The 22,651-nt window shown below is 38.9% G+C and overlaps 1 protein-coding gene across 4 annotated transcripts in view; it reads left to right on the top strand.

The window, feature by feature from the left end:
* The window catches only part of LOC149078536 (phosphoserine phosphatase-like), a 46,136-nt gene that overhangs the window by 18,157 nt on the left and 5,328 nt on the right, over positions 1-22,651 (top strand). For 2 of the 4 annotated variants that reach the window (XM_089240650.1, XM_089240648.1), the window contains exons 2-5: positions 16,613-16,803; positions 17,684-17,818; positions 20,402-20,547; positions 21,202-21,350. In XM_089240650.1, coding sequence (XP_089096776.1) covers positions 16,613-16,803; positions 17,684-17,818; positions 20,402-20,547; positions 21,202-21,350 — 621 coding nt within the window. Of the gene's footprint in view, positions 1-9,727; positions 10,132-10,470; positions 10,601-16,612; positions 16,804-17,683; positions 17,819-20,401; positions 20,548-21,201; positions 21,351-22,651 lie in introns of those variants that run through there. The other 2 variants (XM_089240647.1, XM_089240649.1) reach the window with 2 other exon arrangements.

Here is a 22,651-nt window from a genome sequence, read left to right as displayed (position 1 = left end):
AATTTCTATCTCCTTCGCCCTTTCTATATTTCTGCTCATCTACTTGCCTCCCTCCCCAGAGAATTTCTGTCCTTCTACAGTCGAATCCCGTTTTAACGAATATACAAATACAAATACAACGCCACAACAGGCAAATTGCCCAACGAGGTGGCTGACTTAAGAACATCATGGATCCCCGAGCCATTTTTTGGAGGCCCTACCTACTACTGCTACACCACACACTGCACCCCCCCCCCGCGGAACCCCCCCCCCCCAACGAACATCATGGATCCCCGAGCCATTTTTTGGAGGCCCTACCTACTACTGCTACACCACACACTGCACCCCCCCCCGCGGAACCCCCCCCCCAACGAACCCCCAACGAATAGGTACATGCGGGAATGTGCGTGTACGTGTAGTTCAACCTGACGTAAAGTTTGTTTCTGTGTAATGCTTGTTATGTGTAGTACTGTCATCTGCCCCCAGTTTTTCTAACTATGAGTGAAGTGTTATGGTTGAATGATTTACCGTTGTAGGACTGTTGCTCTCTGTGGCGAGACTTTTTAACGAGGAGATCGGCTCGCATTTGCGCCTTGAAGTTGGGAACCACAGAAAACCAACTTCAGCCGACCACCACTGTGGGGTTCGAACCCGGATCCTCGCATCACGAGTCCGGCACTATAACCACTCGACCACCACAGCGGCACTTTTCTAACGAACACTTTTCTAATCCTTCAGATAAGTTTACATAAGAACAATGCAAAAACATGGAATTTCTTTACTTCGTTAAAATGAAATTTCGTTATACTTTCTCCGGTCTCTTGGAGTTCGCTGTAACTGAATTCGACTGTATTTGCCTTTTCTGAAGCAATCTCGTTTCTGCGTTTCCTCACTCTTTTCTGAGTTTCCTGTGCACCCTCACTATTTTCTGAGTTTCCTGTGTTTCATCACGCTATTCTGAATTTCTGCTCTCCTGTTCTTTTCGGCTTCCGACGTTCCTGGCAGTCACGTTTTGTCTAATATCGTCCATTTTTAATACAGTAGTTAGCCAAAGGGAAATACTATAAATATGTAGAGAGAGTTTTTCTAGAAGAGTTTTTAAAGCAGATAAGAGATGACCTCTATACCTACTGAGCGAGGTTGCTCAACACCCTATGCCTATATGTGTGAGCCTGTACCAAGATGGGGTTTTCCACTATTTTTAATCGAGGGTTTCATTCAGACCACAACGCTACAAATCAAGCCTTTGGTAATGATAATGAAAATAATTAATATTGGAAGAAGGAATAATGAGCCTCTGATAACAAGTTCTACGTTCAAATTTTTCACCTTGCAATTTACTTTGCCCTTTAAAAAGGGGACATCAAAACTGATTTTATAAAAATTACGGAAGATCATGCTCGTACTAATCTTACGAATTGTAATGGTACATGTGACGATATTTTTTCGTGGCATATTTACCTATACTGTTGTGGCATACGTATAATTATTCAATTATAATTTTTTTCAATCAGGCATTACTTGTGTAATATGATTACTACAGATGGACGTTATTCCGTTCAGTCGCGACCTTTTCGGTCCCAAGGCCATAAAAGGACATTATTGCGTAGATATTACAGATTTTTTTTTCCCCTTCCCCGAGGACAAAATTGTGTTCGCACATGAAAAAGTAATAACGTATATATAAGAGCGTTCCACACACATCCTAAAAAACTTTCCCCTTGAACGACATGTCCTTCAAGATGACGCATTGCTCTCGCTCTCTCTCTGAAAAATAATATCTGCATGGCCGATCAGCTGATCGATCTCGAAAACTCTCTTTTTTTATTCTCAATGATCGTGAGTGACCAGAAACAATCACGATTGTTGTTGATACCAATGTTTCACAATGCTTCCGGATTTTTTTCAACAATACTTCTGATGTTTTTCCAACAATACTTCTGATGTTTTTCCAACAATGCTTCTGATGTTTTTTCAACAATGCATCTGATGGTTTTTCAACAATGCTTCTAATGCTTTTCCAACAATGCATCTGATGTTTTTCTAACAAAATGGAATTAAAAATAGATAAAATCCAGTATATCAAGTGCCAAAACACATAATAAAAACATTATATAAAAAGAGCTCATATATTTATTTTTCATTTTTTACACAATCGGCTTAGTTATAATGAAAACACAAACCGTATAACTTTTGATTTCGTTAGAAGTACAGATCATGAAAAATTTTGATGAATGCATTGCAAGCAGATATAAAAACAATAATGTACTGTACTAGTATAATATATTCTATTAAGTTCCACAATATGTACAGTCGAATCCCGTTTTAACGAATACCGTTATAGTGAAATTCTCGTTTTAACGAACACTTTCCTAATCCTTCAGATAAAGTTACATAAGAACAATGCAGAAACATGGAATTTATGACGAAATTTCATTTTAACGAAGTAATTTCTCCGGTCTCTTGGAGTTTGTTATAACGGAATTTGATTGTAATAGCTTTGCTCAAACATATTCAATAAATATGTCCTTTAGGCCTGTGGAAGGACTTCACAGTCCCTTGAGGTCACACAATGTTTGTTTATATTATATATGTGTGCATTTGTGTGTATCATATGTTTGAGAATTTGTGTATTATATGGTCGTATTTGTCTCCTAGCTATAATATCTGAAGTTGCCCGGTTTTCTTCAATTACTGGGAGGATTTAAAAAGTGACAAACTATTATAAAGAAATAAATTATTATACGTAATACTGGCACGATTATATATATATAAAGAAGTGACAAACAATTGTAAAAGCATATACATACATGTGTGAAACATATTGTTAGGGAACCACGGTAACCAAAGTAAGCATTCCAAAAGTCATTGCTGAGGCCCAAGGACTATTGTTGCCCGACAGTTTTTGGCTCATTTCTAGCATTTGCCCAGCTCTGACGAAATTTTAAAGCAGCCTATCGTTCAAGTTAGGTGCTGTTTAGTATATATGAAAAATTTAGCGGCGATCGGTCTAAAATTGTAGAATTGTATAGAGAACACATACACACAAAAAAATCAATTATATATATATACTAGCTATAATACCCGGCGCTGCCCGGGTTTTCTTCAATGAGGCTGTTAGAAACACGTGATATCTCCCTCTTTCTTTGAGGGACATGCAAACCGTGTCTAAGTTAACCAATATGGCGACGTCCTGCGCGACTCATGAAAGAAATAAATCTAAATTTAAAGAAACGTAGAAATGAATAGTCCCCCCCTTTTTTTTATGGGTGTTAGGTATTTCAATTCCCTCCCCCTGAACTTCAAGTTATCTATTTCTGCCTGTTTGAGCTTCCAAAAATGCTTGATTAAAGCTGTGGAATTTTTTCGATCCACTTTTTACGGGCTCATAACTAATTTTAAAAACATCCTAAACTATATGAATTTATGCAAATAAATATCAAAAGACAATACGGAGAACTTAATTTTCATGCTTGAGAAGATATAAATAAAAAGTTGAAATCAATGTTATTACATGGATATCCAACTCAAAAGTAGATCCGGCAAATTATTCATATTTTTAATTTTCTGGGCTTCGTATATCTCTAAGCGAACTCAATATTTCAAAAATCGAGAATTCAATTTAATTTTTAAAATTATTGATGTGGCAGGAAACCCCCCCCCCCCACTAAATTTCCGTATTTATGCAGTTAAATCGGCAATTTTAATAGTGATTTCTATGAGGATCACCCTTTTCCTCACCCTCAAAGCGATGATGGTGATGATTATGACGTCTATTCAAAAAGCCTCATTACTGAGAGTATTGAAAATGTGGCACACCATTATAAAGGCATAAACTATTATACATAACTGGCAGCATTAAAGAAGTGACAAACCATTGTAAAGACATAAACGCGTCTGAAACTCATCGCTAGGGAACCACGGTAACCAAAGTAAACGTTCGGAAAGTGATTGTTGAGGCCCAAAAACCATTGTTGCCGGACAGTTTTTCGCCCATTTGGGGCATTGCCCTGGTCTGACGAAATTTTAAAGTAGCCTATCGTTCAAGTCGGGTCCCATTTGGTATATATGCAAAATTTGGCGACGATCGATCTAAAATTGTAGATTTGTATAGAGAACATACACACACACAGACACACAGAAAATCAATTTTATATATATAGATATATATATAGATATAGATATGTTTGTATTTGTGTAGTAAAAAAACAATGCTGCTGATATTTTTCCTACAATGCTTTCGGATTTTTCTCACTCAACAAGGTTCAGGATTTGTTCTCAACAATACTTTCTGATTTTTCCCCAGCAATGATTACAAATTGAACCCCCCCCCCTCCCCCCAGTGATCCCGGAATGTTTCGTTTTTTTTTTAACCGAACAGATTTGTTCCCAACAATGCTTTCGGAAAATAATTCTAACCACTTTTTAACAATGTTTTCAGATTTTTTTCAACAATTTTCCCTTATTTTTTTCAACAATGCTTCCAGATTTTTCTACAATGCTCCCAGAATTTCCCTACAATGCTTCCAGAATTTTCTCCAACATTGCTTCTGGATTTTTTTCAACAGTATATCCAGATTTTGCAGTGGTGTTCCTGGAACTTTTTTTTTTAATTCTTCCTAATTTTTTTCCAACAATGTTTCCAAAAAATTGTTCCTTTCTTCAACAAATCTTCCGGATTTTTTTAACAATGCTACTGAAATTTTTTAAAAAGTGCTTCAAAAATGTTTTCAATAATGCTTCCAGAGGTTTTTTCAGCAATGATCACAGAATTTTTTTGAACGATGCTTAAAAAATTTCCCAACAAGCTTCCGAATTTTTTTAACAATTCCCAACAATGCTTTCGAATTTCTTCGACAATTCCTGTGGATTTCTTCAACAATTCCTGTGGATTTCTTCAACAATTCCTGTGGATTTTTTTTCAACAATGCTTCCGGATTTTTTTTCAACAATGCTTCCGGATTTTTTTAAACAAAGCTTATACGGAATTTTCAATGGCCCTGAAATTTTTCCAAAATACTCGTAACTGTTTTCACTAATAATCACGGAATTATTTTAAACAATAATAACGGATTTTTTTTTCAACAATGCTTACAGATTTTCAAGCTCCCTTCAATCAGGCCTGCAGTGAAATTTTAATTAATGAATAAAAATTTGAGAGTATCGAGAGAGACAGAATGAGTACGACCTTAAAATATTCAGGTCATCGTCCTCTTCCCCCCCTCTCTTTATCCGCTCGAGATTTTTCGGAATAATTCCGCAGTGGGTTTTATCTGGAAGCGCCTTCGAAAGAAAATCGATTTCAACGCTGGAATTGGTGGTGATGGTAGTAATAGTTATGTCCGCAGTGTGTTGTGAATACTTCACTGAAATTTTCCGATTCCGGGCAACTGCAGAGCTAACCGGATCACGGTGGGTTATCTGTTATCTTAACCGGCAGTCTAAACTCCGATATACATATATTGTCATAATCGCGAGTCCGCCATTACCAAACGCAAGGCCTAGTCGACACCTACTATGTAGATAACAAAATTCTCAGGTAGATAATATGTAATTTTTAGATATGAAAATTCTCTAGCAAGTATTAGCCTCGTGCGGAAATATTATGGGGGGACACCTTCAGTGGGGTGAATAATTTTCAATAATTAGTATTACACAGTATTCAGAGAGAATATTCGTAAACATTTTTATAGTTGAAGGCACCGCCACCTTTCCTTATTGCGTAACAAAATTTTATTGTAATATTATTTATTATTCATTTCTACAGCGTATTCTACGTATGTTGCGTATGTAGCCCCCCCCTCCCCCAAGCGGTACCAACAACAACACAGATTACAATGCATAATCACCTGGTGTGTTGTTAAAAATATAACTGTATCCCAGTGCATGGCCCCAACAAGGGTGGGGCTGACAGGGCTGTACCCCTGAGACCCGGGACAGTTACCATTATTTTTTGTTTTTTCATGCTATAAACTCACTATAGAGGGGCCCGTGAAAAGTCTGGCTTGGGGGGCCCCCGCCAAAGATCAAAGCCTGGGGGTCCTGCTCGAGGATGTGGGGGGCATGTCAGTGTCTCTCCGAGACCGTCCATCCCTTTGGGAAAGAGCACAAACCACCCCAAGATGGTCTCTCTGGGCGGTCATGTCGGTCTGTCTGTATCCCAGTGTAGTGGCGTAACAACCGGGAGTGCTGTGAGTGCTCGAGAATCAACAGTATTTTGCAACATAGTCTACAGTAGTGGTTCTCAACCTGGAGAAATATGACCTCCTTTGCGGTCCTCAGATATTATAAGGGGGGGCTACGAGTAAAAGTCAGATGAAGGGTGAGCCACGACAAGTAGTGAAGGGGCCACAGAGAGCTGTGAAGAAAAAATAAAGCTTTGAAGTAAAATATGGTGGGGGGGGGGGGAATGTGGTTACTTTTTCAGGATCCAGCAGAGATGTCCATGGAGCCAGGGCCCTTCTCAACCTATGGGAATGACGTCATATCCATAGGGAGCCTACGTGATTAAGACGCCTTCATATTAAGGAGTGTATTAAGGAGTTCTATACGTGATGAGATCTTTTACTATGGCTTTCAAATGTAAGTTAAAATATTAATGTGTAAGCTGTTACACTTCCAGCCAAGTATGTTCCCCAGAACATTACTATTCCCGGGGACCCATGACGTTGAGAAATCTATGCGTAAAATCCTCACAAGAACAAAGTTCACTGAAATCTAGCACAAGGTGGGCGTAGACAGTGTAAGGCTATATGTCAAGAGGTTCGATTAATTATCTAGGTTCGTTCGATTGCCCTGTATTTTGCACAGATCTATTTTTCCCATATAATTCGTCTCTCGGGAGAGATAATCCTCATTTTCTGGATCCGTGCCTGGACCAGGGTTCCAGAGAGAGAGAGATCTTATATATATTTAAACATTTTTTTTTCATTTTATATATAAATTTCACCACCATCATATTAAATGATTATATAAATTTAGTTTGGATTAAATTCAATCGATGATTAGAAAGGGATCTCGCTCTTGGATGAGGGTAGGGGAGCCCTGGATAAGAAGAAAATATATCCCAAAGGGGGCCATGGGCTGAAAAGAGATTGAGAAATACTGGGCTATAAAGAGCACCCTCAAAATCAAGTCAAAAATCAAAATACCCTACCGAAAATAAAACCGAGCACCCACGACGATGCCCCTATCCGAGTGCATAGCATTCAATTACGATGGAAAAAATACACACTGGCGTAAGCAACGGGTAGCCTTAATAAGAGATTTTAGTCTTTTTTCAGGTTTTTGATCATTTGATCATTTTTGTCTCACCACGGTCATTTTCTGCACACGAGGGCTAATTAGACCGGGACCTACAATTTATTACCGATTCCGAACGATAGGCTTGTTTTCTAAACTCGTCGAGAGGTTGGTGCGCTAACCCCTCGATGGGGGACTCCCTGAGGTAGCAATTTTTTCTGCGGTCATGTCGCCGTTTTTTTGTTGTACCCCTTTTTCTAAGTTTTCTGACAAGGACGAACCGGGTATCGAACTCGCAACACCTCTAAACATCCTTTGGTACTTTAGGCGAGTATCTTATCGACCTGGGCTACCGCGCCTCTTCAGGTTTATGACGGGGGGGGGGGCCCTAAAGCCAACACTTTTAACGTGCCCCCCCTCCCCCCGCATTGATTTCCTAGCTAATGTCCTGCAAAATATAAAAAATTAAAGATTGATCCACCGTGCCTCTACACTTGAGGCCCCTCCAGAAACCTTACCCTTGTAGGGGTCAGATATAGTGGAAGGCCACAAAATTGTTTTCGCACCAGGCCAAAAAAAAAAAATTGCTTAGCCCGGTGCTACGTAAGTACCGTATTAGAAACTAAGATATATATTCTTGGAATCCCTTAAGAGCTTCACGGGAATATATTTTTCATTCCTTGGAAATTCACTCTCCTTCATTTCCGAGGAAGGTAGCTGGAGAGGAAAAGAAGACTTTTGAAAATGGAATGTTCCGCCAGAAGATGAGTCCGGACTGACACTCACATACACACACGCGCGCATACACGTGCTCTTCCCTTAAATTTAACTAATGGTCCGTTGCCAGAAACGGGACATCACAGTTGCCAGGACAAAAAAAGAAGAAAAAGAAAAGGAGGTGACGCAGAACATGGGACTGGAAAAAAAAAGTAAAATGACGCAACTCTTTTATCTCTATCGGTTTTTTTTTTCTTTCCCACTGCTTAGTTTCTGGAAAACTCTGGGAACAGATCAATAGCGAGCTCACCAGTGTGAGCTTTTACCTCGAGCCATTCCGATGTCTGCTGATTCCCTTGAAGCTTTCCGGTGAATCCACTGTTCTCACTTTTCGACGATTAACATCCCAGGGGACTTCACACACTGGAGAGAGAGGCCCCTGGGCGAAGATTTTTCACGGCCTTTCTCTCCTAGTAAATTCAGACTTTATAAAAAATTATAACATTCATGCCTGGACCATAGGCGTAAAGTTATTGGAAATATTGGAAGAGCTCAGAATTATTGGCGGTGGGGGGGGGGGGGCCTCAAACCTAATATATTTCCCATTAGTTAATGGAGATGGGCCGTATACAAGTTTATGCCTATGGACTGGTCCCGTTCCATGTCAGGGCCATTCAGCTAAAATGACAGAGTCGTAGCCCGAAATTTCAATCAGAGGGTGCAACTGGTATTTTGGGGCAGGAAGGCCAAACTCATGGCTAGTAAACATGTGATTCATATAAGTTAAATTGGTCATTTTCTACAATTTTGACAGGATGGACCAGCAGGCCATGCTGGCTACATACGGCCGTGGATTAATGATACGTATTTTTTATTTTTTTTAATGATGTAATCAAATCATTCTTAAACATCTTTAAACTGAGTGGGGTCGGGAGGGGGGAGGGAATGTGAAATGTGTGTGTGTTCAGGCAAATAAGAAGTATTGGCATGACACACGCAGACCCCCCCCCCTCCCGACTAGAATAAGGGTCAGCTCCATCATTGACGCTGGGGCACCTCTTAACAGCATCATAGCCCAGTATCGTCTTAACGCATGAGCCCACCAAGAACGGCCTGGGAACCCTCAATTGTGGAGGTGGGGTCTTAAATTTTTGAGAATGAGCTTTCAAATCGATAGACAGACATTTCTAGAATGTTTGGGGGGGGGGGGGGAGCTCAGATAAACCGTTCAGTCCGGGGGAGGGGCCCTTACTGCTCTTAAGAAGGCCCTGCATATCCCCTTTTTCCAGGGCTCCTCTTACCTGACTGCAAGTACTTGTTTACCACTATTCACGCTTTTCGTCTGGAAAATATTGTAACGAGATCTCATATTATCATGAAGTTCTTTTTCTTCACTTGATGCTCCAGGCCGGGTCGCAAATGGGTCTATCCGTAAGATGATACTGCATGGCTTCACGTCCTGCAGTTGGGCCCTTAGTTTTGAATCTTTGCCCCCCCCCCCTTCCCAAGCTAGATTTTTCACACCCCCTTCAGTTGGCGCCTTCTGCGGCCTCGTAGTTCGCAGGATTCAAGATGCACACAGCCTTCCTAACCGCAGTCACTACCCCTGAACATTGAAGTTCGTTTTAAAAGGGGATTTTCTCGAACTAAATATCTGTTCTTTCGTTTTTTAAAAAAGGTTTTCACAAAAAAAAATCAAATTTAATGAAACGGGCGCCGATTTCACAGGGGCGCCTAAAAAAAGTCTTCAATTCTCTCAAAAGAGGAAAAAAAAAAATCACGTCCTTGTGCCTAAGGTGGCGCCGCTGTTGCCTCCAGCGAAGGGCGAGGGGAAATGTGGCTAGGTTTTCACTACCTCTTATTATTTAGAAAGAGAGAGGACCTTTCAAAATCAAGTCCATTGTGTGTATCCATCCAAATAGACTTTTATCACATCGATCAAATCAATCAATCAATCTATCAACTATCATGATAATTCTATAATTTCCAATATCCAACCGGAATTTTCGTCGAGAATTCTGGCAACAACCGCTCTATTATTGTTATTATTGTCAAACACCTGCTGGAAATGCATTTAAAAGGGACTTTCCTAAATCAACAACAATAACACCGTAAATGAGGCTTTTGAACTCAGCAATAGTACGGTTTGGATTTACGCCAGCCGGTTTTCCCACGCCATCGTTCAAAAATTTGGTAAGATTGGATGATAATTATTTTTCCTTGATAATAATTATCGAATAATAATAATCGATATCTCGGATTTGCTATCCCAAAGATGAAATCATGGAGGAGCACAGATAAGAAATGGTTATCTCTTCGAGTTTCGAAATTAAATCCTTCTACAACACGCAAACTAGGATGGGGTGATCTCAGCGGCGGCCAGTGGTTCGATGATAGGAGGAGACTAGCAAAAAAAAAAGAGAAAGAAAGAAATTGATTTTTCTTTTCTTTCCCACCCATTATGTGAGTGTAGGGTAGAGGTAGTTCCGTTCCGCTGCGGCTATATATATAAAAGTGGACGTTTCGGTTGCTAAGGTTCTCTTTTATTACATTTATAAGCGCCGGGCCGCACACACGACGGGCACGAGAAGCTCCGTTTTTTTTTTCGTCTTTGGGTTGGTTTTAGTTTTACCGTGTTATGGAAGTGATCATGGCTCCACAAGTACGTTCATTTTATATTCATTTTTTTCATTCAATTGTTACGTTTATATTGTTGATTGATTTTTTCTTTTTCTGCATCAACACGTGGTATTGTCGGATTGATCGCGGGTTGGGTCCTCGGAGCGAGATGTTGCAAGGGGCGCCCTTTGCAGTGTTGTAACTGCCACCTATATATCCCTTGGAGTTCTTACCAATTGGCGTGGAATTGTTAGAAGTATTGGGGTTGTGGGAGGGGCCCATGTGCCATATATTTCTATGGGGGGAGGAAATGGTGGTGAAAGTTGGATACAAGCAGGGCTGCAATTAGGGGGGAAGCAGGTGGGTCTCATGCCCTGGACTAGAAGGGGGGGGGGTGCAAATTTCACAAGCCTTACCTTAAACATTATAAGTAGGGGGGGGGCATGGCCCCCACATCCTGTAGCGGGGCCCCTAGGCTGGGATCTTTTGCGGGTCCCTTCTGTAGTTAATTTATAGCGTGAAAAAGTAAAAAAATGATGATAACCATCCCGGGCCCCAGGGCTACAGCCCTGTCAGCCCACCCTATGTGGGGGCCATGAGGGGGGCGTTAAAATGTGCACTTGCTTCAGGTGATCAAGTATCTAGTTGCGGTCCTGGATACAAGTTTATTCCTATGGTTCTTCCTTAGTTCGGATTTGATTACTATAGAGGTCCCCCTGTGCTCCTGAGGTCCCCTTGGCCCATAAGGATGGCACTGACTTTGGGTGATTGTCGATTGTGATGAATATTGTTGTGGAATTTTTCCAGCAACAATGGTTTCTCGACTAACAATGGCTTTTCGGTTTTTGTTACTGTGATCGTCCAACAGGGCCGTCTTAAGAGCATCGGGGGCCCCCGGGCCAAGTGGTTTCTCTGAGGCCCTAACTGGTAAATTCTAGAAATTTTTTACCGGATCTTATTTTTGTGAGGCCCCTTTTCTCTTGAGGCCCCCGGGCCGTGCCCGGGTGGGCCCCATGCGTTAAGACGGCACTGTCGTCCAATAATGTATTTTTTCCAACAATATAAGTTTGAGAGTGTAATGTAAGTTTGAGAGTTTTGAGAGTAATAAGAGTCTGTTAACCAATAATGAGTGTTCTCACCGTCATTGCTCAATAATGTGTATAGATAGGGTTTTTTTTGCACCAACAGTGAGCTTTGAAGTATTATATGTGTTTTCTTTAACAATGTGTGTGATAATGAGTCTGGTGGATAATAATGACCTTTAAAATGCTATTACCATGACTCTCCCAGGTTAGTCTTTCAAGTGGTCGACTGGTGCAGTGGTAAGATGCTCGTCTTCCACTATGAAGGTTTCCATCAAGGTCCACAGATTCAAATCTGGGCAAAAACATCAGCAAGTTTTTTACCTACCGAACCTGGGGCGACCACAGATAGGTGGTACCTTTATTTCCCACCCAACACCATTGGTTGGAAATTGTCATACGGTGATATATGACCGGTATTAGGTAAAGTAGGGTAGAGTATTTCAAATAGGAGTGACTTTCAAGGTATTACCACCATAGAGTTGTTCAATGGTGTACTTTTTTATTTTATTTCTGTAATGAATTTGTTGACAATTAATGACTTACAAAATATTGCTACCTGACTTTTTTGAAAAAATGAAAGTTATGGTTCAGTAATTTAATTCCTTCTCTATAATTTGATCATTTCATCATTTTCACATGGTGTGTCTGAGTCCGATTAATAGCAGGTTGGGCAATAATGTGAAGGTAGCTCTTGGATGGCTGGAATTGATATTGCTCTAAAAAAAATTGTGTTTATGTGACCCTGTTTGCTCTTAAGGCTCCGTGACCAGTGTCTGTATCTCGCATGGACAAACAGGGCCCACAGATTTTGGGGCTCATCAAAACTGGCTGCATTCTGTATTTTAAAAACATTGGTTCACACCCCCCCCCCTCCTGCATATGCCTATCACTATCTATAGCAAAAGGCCTTTGTGTGCATCTTGTAACGTCACTGAAGGTCATCTCACATATAGCCATTGGATATAGCAAGCGCCATCTAGACCCTTTTTGATAGTAAATCCAATGGCTATAGGTGAGATGACCTTCCTCAGTGATGCCATGAGCTTCACGCAGAGGCATTCTGTTATAGATGGCATTAGTATGCCTCTGCCTCAAAGGACATTATATATAAGGGGCCTTAACTTGACCCCCGCCTATTCGTATTGATATGTGATTTTGGATGATTGTCTACTTTAGTTTTTTTTTTTTTTTGTCTTGAATGATTTAACTAGAAATAATACTCTTGCAACAATGGTTTCTTTGACTAACAATGGCTCTCATGATGACATTACTGTGGTTGTCCAATAATATTTTTTATCTAAAAATGTCTGTAGAGAGTTTGTTGTCCAGCAATGACTTGTAGAGTGTTATCATCATTGCTCGACAATGTATTTTTCCAATGATGGGTGTAGTGAGTTTTTTTCACCAACAGTGACTTTGAAACATTGTTACTGTTTGGCAATCATAATGTTAGTTACCAAGAATGTATTTTTTCTAATTCTGTGTGTGCAAAAAGTCTGACTATCAACAATAGCTTTTAAACTAGTATTTCCTTAACTATGAATGACATGTGAAATGTTACCATTGTTTTCTAACAATGTGTTTTTTTTAAAGCCGGCAGGGAGTTTGGTTGACAAATAATAATGCATAGAGTGGTGCCCAACCATTAATTTTTCTAACAATGTGTACCCATAGGCGCCAGAACCTAGGGACTGGGGGCCATTTGAGCCGTCCCGTCCCCAATAAATTTTGTAGGGGGGGGGTGTCGAGTCTTCCAATTTCTGGAAAAGCATTGCAATACACCCACCCTCTCCTGCGTGTGTGCCTCAGTCCCCTATGTACAGAATGACCAGCAACTTTCAGATCCCCCAATGTTTTCTTCATGTCAGCACCTTTTTGATTTGAATGAGTTAATGAATTTCTTGACCAACAGTGACTTCCGAAATAATGTTACCATGGTTGCCTACATGGTTTGTTTTCTGCAATGAGTATTCTGACTGATAATGACATTTAGAATGGTGATTGTCCTCAGCAATGTCTGGAACAATTCTGTCGACTAAGAATGGTTTGACACATCATTACCAGGTCATAGCTATTAGGCATTGTTTTCAGAGGGGGGGGGGAAGGTGCAAACAAAACAAATAGTGCAGTAAAATTAACCATGTCACTGTATATGTAACGTTAAATGTTATAAATGTGGTGGTTTTATATAATTACCAGTTTTTATACATAATTGCAAAGCAGAGTTCATTAAATTTTCCCAAATTAATCGCTTTTACTGGTGATTATGCATAGTATTCAAGTGTCATTGGTAAACACTATCGTGTATTGTCATTATATTGGGGTACGATCGTAAAATTTTGTTGTCATTATATCGGAGTCTGACTGTATTCATCATACATACTAGACTCATTTAGAATTTTTTTTTCATTTTTGGGATATTATGCATAATCACAGATAAAAGCAATGGGTTTCAAGCATTTATCAAATTTACCAACAACGCTGGTTGTTATGCATATTTGCTGGTAAAAAGTGATACATTTATCAAACTTACCAAGCTGATTGATAAGTAGGCATAATACCTGGTTAGTTATGTATAATAACTGATTTATCATAACATTTAAGCCTATATCAGTTATTTTCTCACATTTTGGGGGAAACATATATGAAGAATATTGTCAGGTAATTTGACATTGTTTTGGCACCTGATTAGTGTTAAATTGTAGTGCACCACTGTATTTGTACTGTCAATAGTATAAATCAAAATCATTTGTTGATGCATCTCAATAGCCCGTTTAGCTACTTTGTTGAAGGAGTTGGACATTTTGGCACTGGTTTCAACTTTTCATAACTTCACTGAGAAGGAATTTCTCATGGTTCAGAAAAAAAAAAAAAGGATTTTGTTATTCCTGTGCAACAATACTCAACAGATCAGGGAAAATTAGAATTGAATTTCAAAGTTTTCAGGTTTTTTTGGCTGACGTGAAGTATAGTTTTGTCTTTCGATGTTTTTGTTCACGCGAGTGCAAAAGTGTTAATTTCATTCGCCACTCATGCAAACGAAACATCGAAAGATAAAAACTATACTTCACATTGCCCATAAAAGCCAAAAACTTTGAAATTGAATTCTAATTTACACGATGGCCATGAAACTCTTTTTGTTTCAGATCAGGGAAAATTGTTATAAAACAGGATTTATTGTTTTGGTGGAATATGCTATGCGGTGCACGCTGCTTAATGTGATCACATTGGGGGATTCGAGGGTTTCTAATGACAATAAACAATTAATTACTATATCGGAAAAAAAATCCTGGTTGTAAGTATTATAACGATGTGTCTCTCGTTTGGTCAAACTCGACGACAGTTTTTCTACCCCATTTGAATAGAAAAATCGTGAACAATGTTCGAAACTGGTTCTGATCCCACTCAAAAGGTCTTCTATAAGCAGGATATTCACCACTTGGTAAAAAAAGTGCTGGTGTAGATTTGAGATTACATTATTTGAAATAAACTATGTCATTTCATCCCATCGCGCCTGTTCCATTTTCATTTGATCCATCCTTATAGATGAGGTTGGATTTTCCAGTTGAGCAAAAAATATTACAAATATGTTACTGTCAAAGCCTAAAATTGGCTGATTCGCGATGGGGCCGGCGACTTCACAAATTGACAAATTTCGTTAAATATTGGCCCAGCCAGTTTGCAAAGTGGCCGGTGATCCTTGGCCAAAGTCTGATAACAAAGGGCATGATTCGAGATCATCGTCAAGTTGCCATATTTTTCTGTGATTTTTACGTCCACGTTTGTTCTGGCAACCCATCAAACCACAATCACGATGCGAAAAACATTTTTTCTCTCCAAAATTTAGAAAAAGAAACTACATGTTTATTTAATTAAGTTTTCTCTCAAGTTTCACTTTTTTTTCTTCTCGTCACATGTAGCTAATCTGGTGATTCCTGAGGGGCAATTTGATTTTGGGGGAAGGGGTGCAATATGAGAATCAGTTCTTTTTCTCTTGTGGAAGTTTGCACAACCCGCTATCATTTTTGCATATCAGTTGAAATTTGAACTTTTTAAATAATTTCTTTATCGCTTCTTTCTTTTAATTTTTCAGTGTTTTCTTTGGAAGTGGTTTAACCAAGGGTTGCTTAACTTTTTGTGTTCCAGGGACTCCCTGTGCCAATAAAAAGAAGAAAAATGAAAGCCATGGACTCCTTTAAAAAATAATATTCTGTATGTAGCAATGTAAAAACAATGAGTTGATTGTTATCTCGTCCAAGCTCATCGACCCCTCACCCGAAGTATCTCCGAGGACCCGTGGTTAGGAACCACTGCTTTTAACTGAGTAAATCACTTTTTGGTTCCCGCAACGTGAATAGGACAAATTTTTGGATAATTTGAATAACAAAGATTACTGGTTAGAGGGAAGGGCAAAATCCCTGGATTGTAAAATTTAAGGATGTAAACTTTGTCATGGAGCTATGAATTTTCATGGGGGGGGGGGTGTACTTCTCCTGACAAAAGTCTAAGTTACGGCCCTGATGAAAGAGACTTCAGGATTTGAGAAAGGCTTTGGTGGGGCATGGCCTAAAAACGGTTGGGAAAAACAGAGCTAATCCAATGCAGCTGCAATATATAAACATGTATTTCACTTTGGCTATTAAAAAAATGGATTTGACTCCTACTAAGCCATTTTTACATCAGTACATCAAACTTTGGTGTAGGGATCTCTGGCCACTTCGCAAAATGGCCAGCAAAGTCCAAATCATTTCTTCAATTCAGACTTCGGCCAAAACTTGTGCCTAATTCGTGAAGTGGCCACCCCGTTATGAATTGATTGCACTTCAGACTTTAGCAGTAACTTATGTAACTGTATATCAAACCAATTCCATGTATCCTTTAAAATCAGAACTGTGCATGCAGAAATCTCAATTTTTGTACTTAATATTTGGAATATCTATATAAATGTGACAAAATTATTTTTCTTATAGAGAATGTTTGTAAAACACACGTACGAAGGCTACGTTCCTATGAGTGTGGCAGCCTATGAAGAAAAACAAGCTCGAGCTCTCTGGAGGGTTGCAGACGCGGTGTGCTTTGACGTTGACTCTACTGTATGTGCAGATGAGGCAATCGATGAGCTGGCAAAATTTGCAGGAAAGGAAAAGGAAGTGTCAGAAATGTATGTATAAAAAAAGGATGTTACTTTACCTCTTATGTTTCATTTCAGCGAAGTATTTCTAATTAAAAGAATCGGGGCACTAGTCAAAAGTTTTGCTGTATTTTAGTCATTTGCACCAAAACTTTTTCTCTGGTCATACATGGTACCAACTACACTGGACTATGAGATAATGCTAAGCTCAATAATCTCAGACTGCTGGTCATCGAATTTGGTACTATTGCCACCTTCAAGGCCAGTTTTTGCCTGTTGCTTTTCAGTAAGACAAGTTATCAAAAAAGAGTCAGTGGGATGCTGTGGCATGATTGGACAATTGGCAACTAATTTTGTGTATACAATATAGGTGTGTCTACACAGGGCTGCCCTTATCAGACGTAGGGCCCGGTGCCAAATAGCGGGACAGAGGCATCTTAATAATTTTGGGGTCCTGTTAGTTGCGATTTTATGTATTCGCCTAATTTTAAACTATTAAAGTAATTTTGCACCAAATATTCATGATTTGCTTCTCTTTATTAGTACAATTGAAGATTTGCTTCTCTTTATTAGTACAATTGAAGATTTGCTTCTCTTTATTAGTACAATTGAAGATTTGCTTCTCTTTATTAGTGCAATTGAAGATTTGCTTCTCTTTATTAGTGCAATTGAAGATATGCAGTGTTATTGATTTTGTAGCTTTTACGGATTATCCTTTTATTATTTAAAATATCGGGCAAATTCCTTTTTTCACCTTCCTTTCTTCCCAGAAATTCGGTGATTTAATACTTTCTCTGAATTTACCCTTTTAAGTAAAGGGTAAATTCAGAGAAAGTAGTTTTTTTAATGCATAGCATACATATTTTACATTGATATATTTTATGATTATTGTTTTGGTTGAAATTATTAGGACGCAAAAAGCTATGCGTGGTGGCATGACTTTTCGTGAAGCACTGTCCAGAAGGCTCGAGTTGATACAGCCAACGTGGGAAATGATGAAACAATACATTGATACTCGCAAGCCTAGGTTAACGCCAGGCATTAGGTGTGTATATATTTGATTCGTATTTATTTAAGCAACATAGTTTTTATTGTTCACTACAGCAGTCTCTCAGTATTCACAGGGGTTGCGTTTACCACGAATTTGAAAAATCCACAAATAATGCAAACCACAAGCTTTGTTTTTTAGGCATCTCGTTTATATCTACTTTGGACTGCTGAAGTAGAAATGGGCATCCAGTGATTCTCTGCTGTGTTTTCTGAAAGAACATTATGAACATTAATGCCTGTTAGCTGTTTCTTCTCCATTCCAGTAAATTTGTAAGAATATAGTGACAAGGCTTCCTTTGAAAGGATGACGTCACTCTGCCATACATACGAAGGTTTTTTAACAACTGGCTGTTGCGTAGATGAATTTTGGAAAGGGAGAAAATTCAACTGCCTTTACAGGGAATCGAACCACGTTCTTTCACTTTCTTTGTGAACACCCTAGTCCACTAGACTGAGAAATTCGTTCCCTTTGTAATCTCCTTGGAGCTCATGTGCACTGAAAGGGACCATACGTGACGGAATTCATCGATGACGTAATAATGGGAAACACTGAAGCTAAAAAATTTCAATATTTTGAATTTTTCTTACAAGTTCTTAACTTCCCAAGGAATATCTAAACAAGTCTCCTAGAAACATTTCCAGAAGCATCAAAAAAATGTTTTAGGAGGATTTTTTTAAAACGTTTGACACGTACAATTTATATCTTGTTCTGATACTAGAATTAACACTGAGAGAAAAGTGCTTTCTAGAAAACTGCAAATGCTGAGTGCCAACTGTATTTATTTTACAATACATTCTCTCCTGTGTGATGATCAAAATAATGCATTATGACAACTAGAGTGGTTATCATCGTCTTTTCTTGTATAACTTATATCCTGCAGTATTTCTCTCGAGAAAGAAAACATTCACTAAAACAAAAAGTTTGAAGTTTGGTGAATAGCCCACATTTGCGATAGAGTATATTTTGTTTCTTCGAATCAGAAGCAGGATATATGATTGAAAAATAGGAATGAAATAATGGCGAGATGAAAACAATATCCATTGCTGTTCTCATGTTATGCTTGGATCCATCCTCAGCAGAGATCATAGCATAATGTTTGTGATCTTCTTGGCTGTTTTTTGAGTGCCATTTGATTATATGTTGAGTTCGAGCTGCATCTCACTCGTGTGGATCAGTGAGGTTACAGTTAGACTAATAATCTGGATAGATGGGCCAACTTTTGAAGTCCAGAAATCCGGAGATTCTCGCAGGTGGTGGGGGAGGAGAAAATGGCTCCAGCCGCCATAGCCCCATTGAAAAAATTTAATTCATTTTTGTGAAAAAATTTAAAAATCAATTGATTGAAGAAAAGTGTGCCTCTTCTTTCCCCCCCCCCCCGGTAGGTCCTGCGTACTTCCCTAAGTAGAATATAGTTATGCAAAACACATTTGCCGCTCAATTTTGTTATCTGGAATCTCTCCAGTTTTATTTTCAATACAACCATATTGCTGAAGCTTTTTCCATGCAGTCGGCACAGCACATCAACTGTTCAGAGCTCTCATAGAATAACACAGGTAGCGTCGTCTTAATGCATAGGCCCACACAGGCATGGTCCAGGACCTCAAGTGCATAAGGGGTCTTAAGATTTGGTGCTATGATTTTGGAGAGAAAGCATAGGAGCAGCATAAAAGCATAAAATTAGCTGAAAGTACCTGCTAATGATTATAAGCAGGAGTATTTACTTTGAAAGTATTAGTACTTTCAGCTAATTAGGGCCCCAGAATATCACTTTGTTCAGGGGGCCGTGGTACTGGTAAGATGGCCTTGACCACATTCACTGTAACCTACGGCAATCGTGGTTACTGATGTAAAGCAGAATCCAGACTGACCATGCGGCAAACTAAACACATTCCGATGTGGAAGTGAGACCGAGTACAGCACAGATGATTCTGATGGCTTTACAGAACTAATGAAACAGGGGTGAGGGAAATTTACATATATGCTAAATCTAGCGTTCTCATGAGCGAGAAATTCACATGAGCTGGACTGAACTAGTTTTCCAAAATGCTGCCTATAAAAAAATTTAAAAAATCAGTTAGCCTACTCTTCATTCTGCAAAGCTTATGCCAAAAATGACACACGTACACTTAACCCTTGTAATTTTTCTGCTAAAATCTAAAGAAAATCTCATTTTTGGTAAAAATCGGGAAAAATTTCTGAAAATCCTGGGGAGTGGAAGGATCGATAGAAATTCTGGAGAGTTGGCAGGTTGGGAAAGTGCAATTATTTCAATTTCAGTCGAGTGTTATAGAGGGTGGGAAAACAAGCCAGTCAATGCAAAGGGTTTCTTCCTTATTATTAGAATTTAGATTCATGTCACAGAATTTAGATGTTTATGAATTTTTAAAGATTTGTCTATTTGGATTCATGTTAATTTCCTTGGGAGGTTTATATCGTAGTAAAAAAGTCTGATCAGCAGATTCTGCTCGGTTGGCGAAATGATTTTTTCTCTCAATGTTTGTCATTATGCATTGTTGCACCTTTTTATCATTTCCTGTATGCAGTTTTTAACACCTGCGATTTTATCTTTTCAATCAGAGATTTGGTTTCGATATTACACCAGAAAGAAGTGCCTGTTTACCTAGTGTCCGGTGGATTCGATACTATCATACAGCCAGTTGCGAAAGAACTTGGAATTCCTTATCAGCATATTTTTGCTAACAGAATAAAATATTATTTCGATGGTAAGCATATCTTTTTATTGTTATTATGCATTTAATATTGACATTAGATTTCTAAATTGATGTTGAAAATGTGTTTAATCCAATTGCCAGAAGAAATGGCTACAAAACATGATTTTTCTTTAATGTATGCAAACTATGTTTGATAAAGTGTTGGTAAAGGACGAAGAAATATAAATGACCATCTTGCGTATGAATGCATAACTGGAAACATGATAAACCAGGGGTAATTGTTGCCCTCCTGCCTTTTCTGAATAGCCAGAGAGCAAAGAAAGGGCATTGGAAACTCCTGAGAGGAATGTTACTAGGTTCATATTTGGTTTAGACGTGCTAGTCTATGTTGTTAAATTTCATGGTTGTAAACTTTGAACATGTGTTCTTACATTATTTTGTGTATTTAACATGCACATGAAGCTATTAAATTAGGTCTTACATCTCATTCTAATATTTTCAGACCATGTTTCTTTATGAACATGTTTCATTCACATGTTTTTACCACCCCCTTAAAATTTGCTAATGTAATTTTGAGACATCTTGTGTAAGTATCTGACATTTCTGATAAAAAACAAAAAAGCACCTTCTTTATAAGTGATAAATCATACTTGACTTCATCATACAAAATATTTAAAATTCTTAAATATAAATTTTTTTTTCTAGGTACATATGCAGGTTTTGATGAGAATGAACCAACGTGCGACCAAGATGGCAAAGCTCAGGTAGCCGCTTATTTGAAACATAGGTGTGGTTATCAGAGGCTTGTGATGATAGGAGATGGTGTTACAGATCTCGTGGCATGTCCACCTGCAGTAAGTGACTTTATTTTAGCAGTTTTCATTTTCTCTCAACATTTCCATTGTAAATGAATATACAATGGTGCCTCACACTTGGACACTGATCCATCGCCCAAGTGTAATTATCCACTGATAATTACAAAATCACTGGATCGCAAGATAATACAGGGTGCTTCACCTCAAAGCAGAATATAACTAAAATTGCTATCATGCCTCAAAAAAATCAGCGATTCTGTAGAGCAATTTTAGGAAGAATTTTTTAAAAAGGGGGGGGGGAAGGAACTGTATTTTTATGTAGAAATATTTTTGGTTAGCTGAGGGCTAGTTGCAGAAGAATATAAAACATTCTGCTCTGAAGTGATTCATAATGCAATATACAATTTCCAAATGCTGTGAAACAATAAGTTAACAGTAACAGGTTAATGGCTACAACTATGATTTGTTAGGTAGATATACTCATAAAGTTTGTGTCCCACTATTGAGGGAAGTAATGTAAGTAGGTCATAGCACGTGTGTCTCATGACTAGCCAGTTAAGAGTGAGTTCAGTACATTTCAATGTCAAGGAATGACCCGAAATTTGCTCTTTTCTGGATATGTTAGTCTCTGGTTGATGCCATGGTTGCAGGACTCCAGTAGAAACTTTAATTTTTCAATTGGATTGAAAAGGTCGCTTCACAGCAGTTACTGATTCTGTTTTGCTTGATTCAAGTATACGAAACACCTTCTCCACTGCAGCCATAGACGTTTTAGCTGACTAGCAAGGCTGTCTTAATGCATGGACCCACCCAGACACATGGAATGATTTTCAAGAGAAAGCTTAGAAATTTATAAGCAGGTACTTTCAGTTAATTTGGAGGTTCCCAGAATATATTTGCCTGGTGCTGTGAAGACAACCCTGCTGACTAGTCATGTGGCAAATGCACTTCAGCCTATGACACTTTTCTCAGTGGGGGAGGGAACAAAAACTTGAATGCATCTACCCATCCTTCCCCCCCCCCGCCCCGCAGAGACCGCCCTAGGTTGGGTCTTTTGTGGGGGGCAGGTCAGACAGTTCACTGGCATCTTTATAGTATGAAGAAAAAAAAATGGTCCAGGGCCCCATGCTAGAGCAGTCACCTCCATTCTTGTGGTGGGGGGGCAGGCATACATCCACATAGCACAGGTTTCTTCAACCTTTCAGCCATCACTGGCCAGATTGAAATCACCAGAGAACCTGTGGACCAACAACTCACACTGAGGTATTTATAATTGTAAGAAGATTGCACACACAGATTTACAAAGTTTTACTCGGGTAATTTACAGCAACATATTCATA

The sequence above is a fragment of the Pholcus phalangioides genome, unplaced genomic scaffold (assembly GCF_987345545.1).
Source record: "Pholcus phalangioides strain wild (caught in Gottingen) unplaced genomic scaffold, Ppha-v1.0 ptg000013l_1, whole genome shotgun sequence".
NCBI lineage: Eukaryota > Metazoa > Arthropoda > Arachnida > Araneae > Pholcidae > Pholcus > Pholcus phalangioides.
The sequence above is the reverse complement of the archived record's forward strand: the minus strand, read 5'-3'. Positions and strand labels throughout refer to the sequence as shown.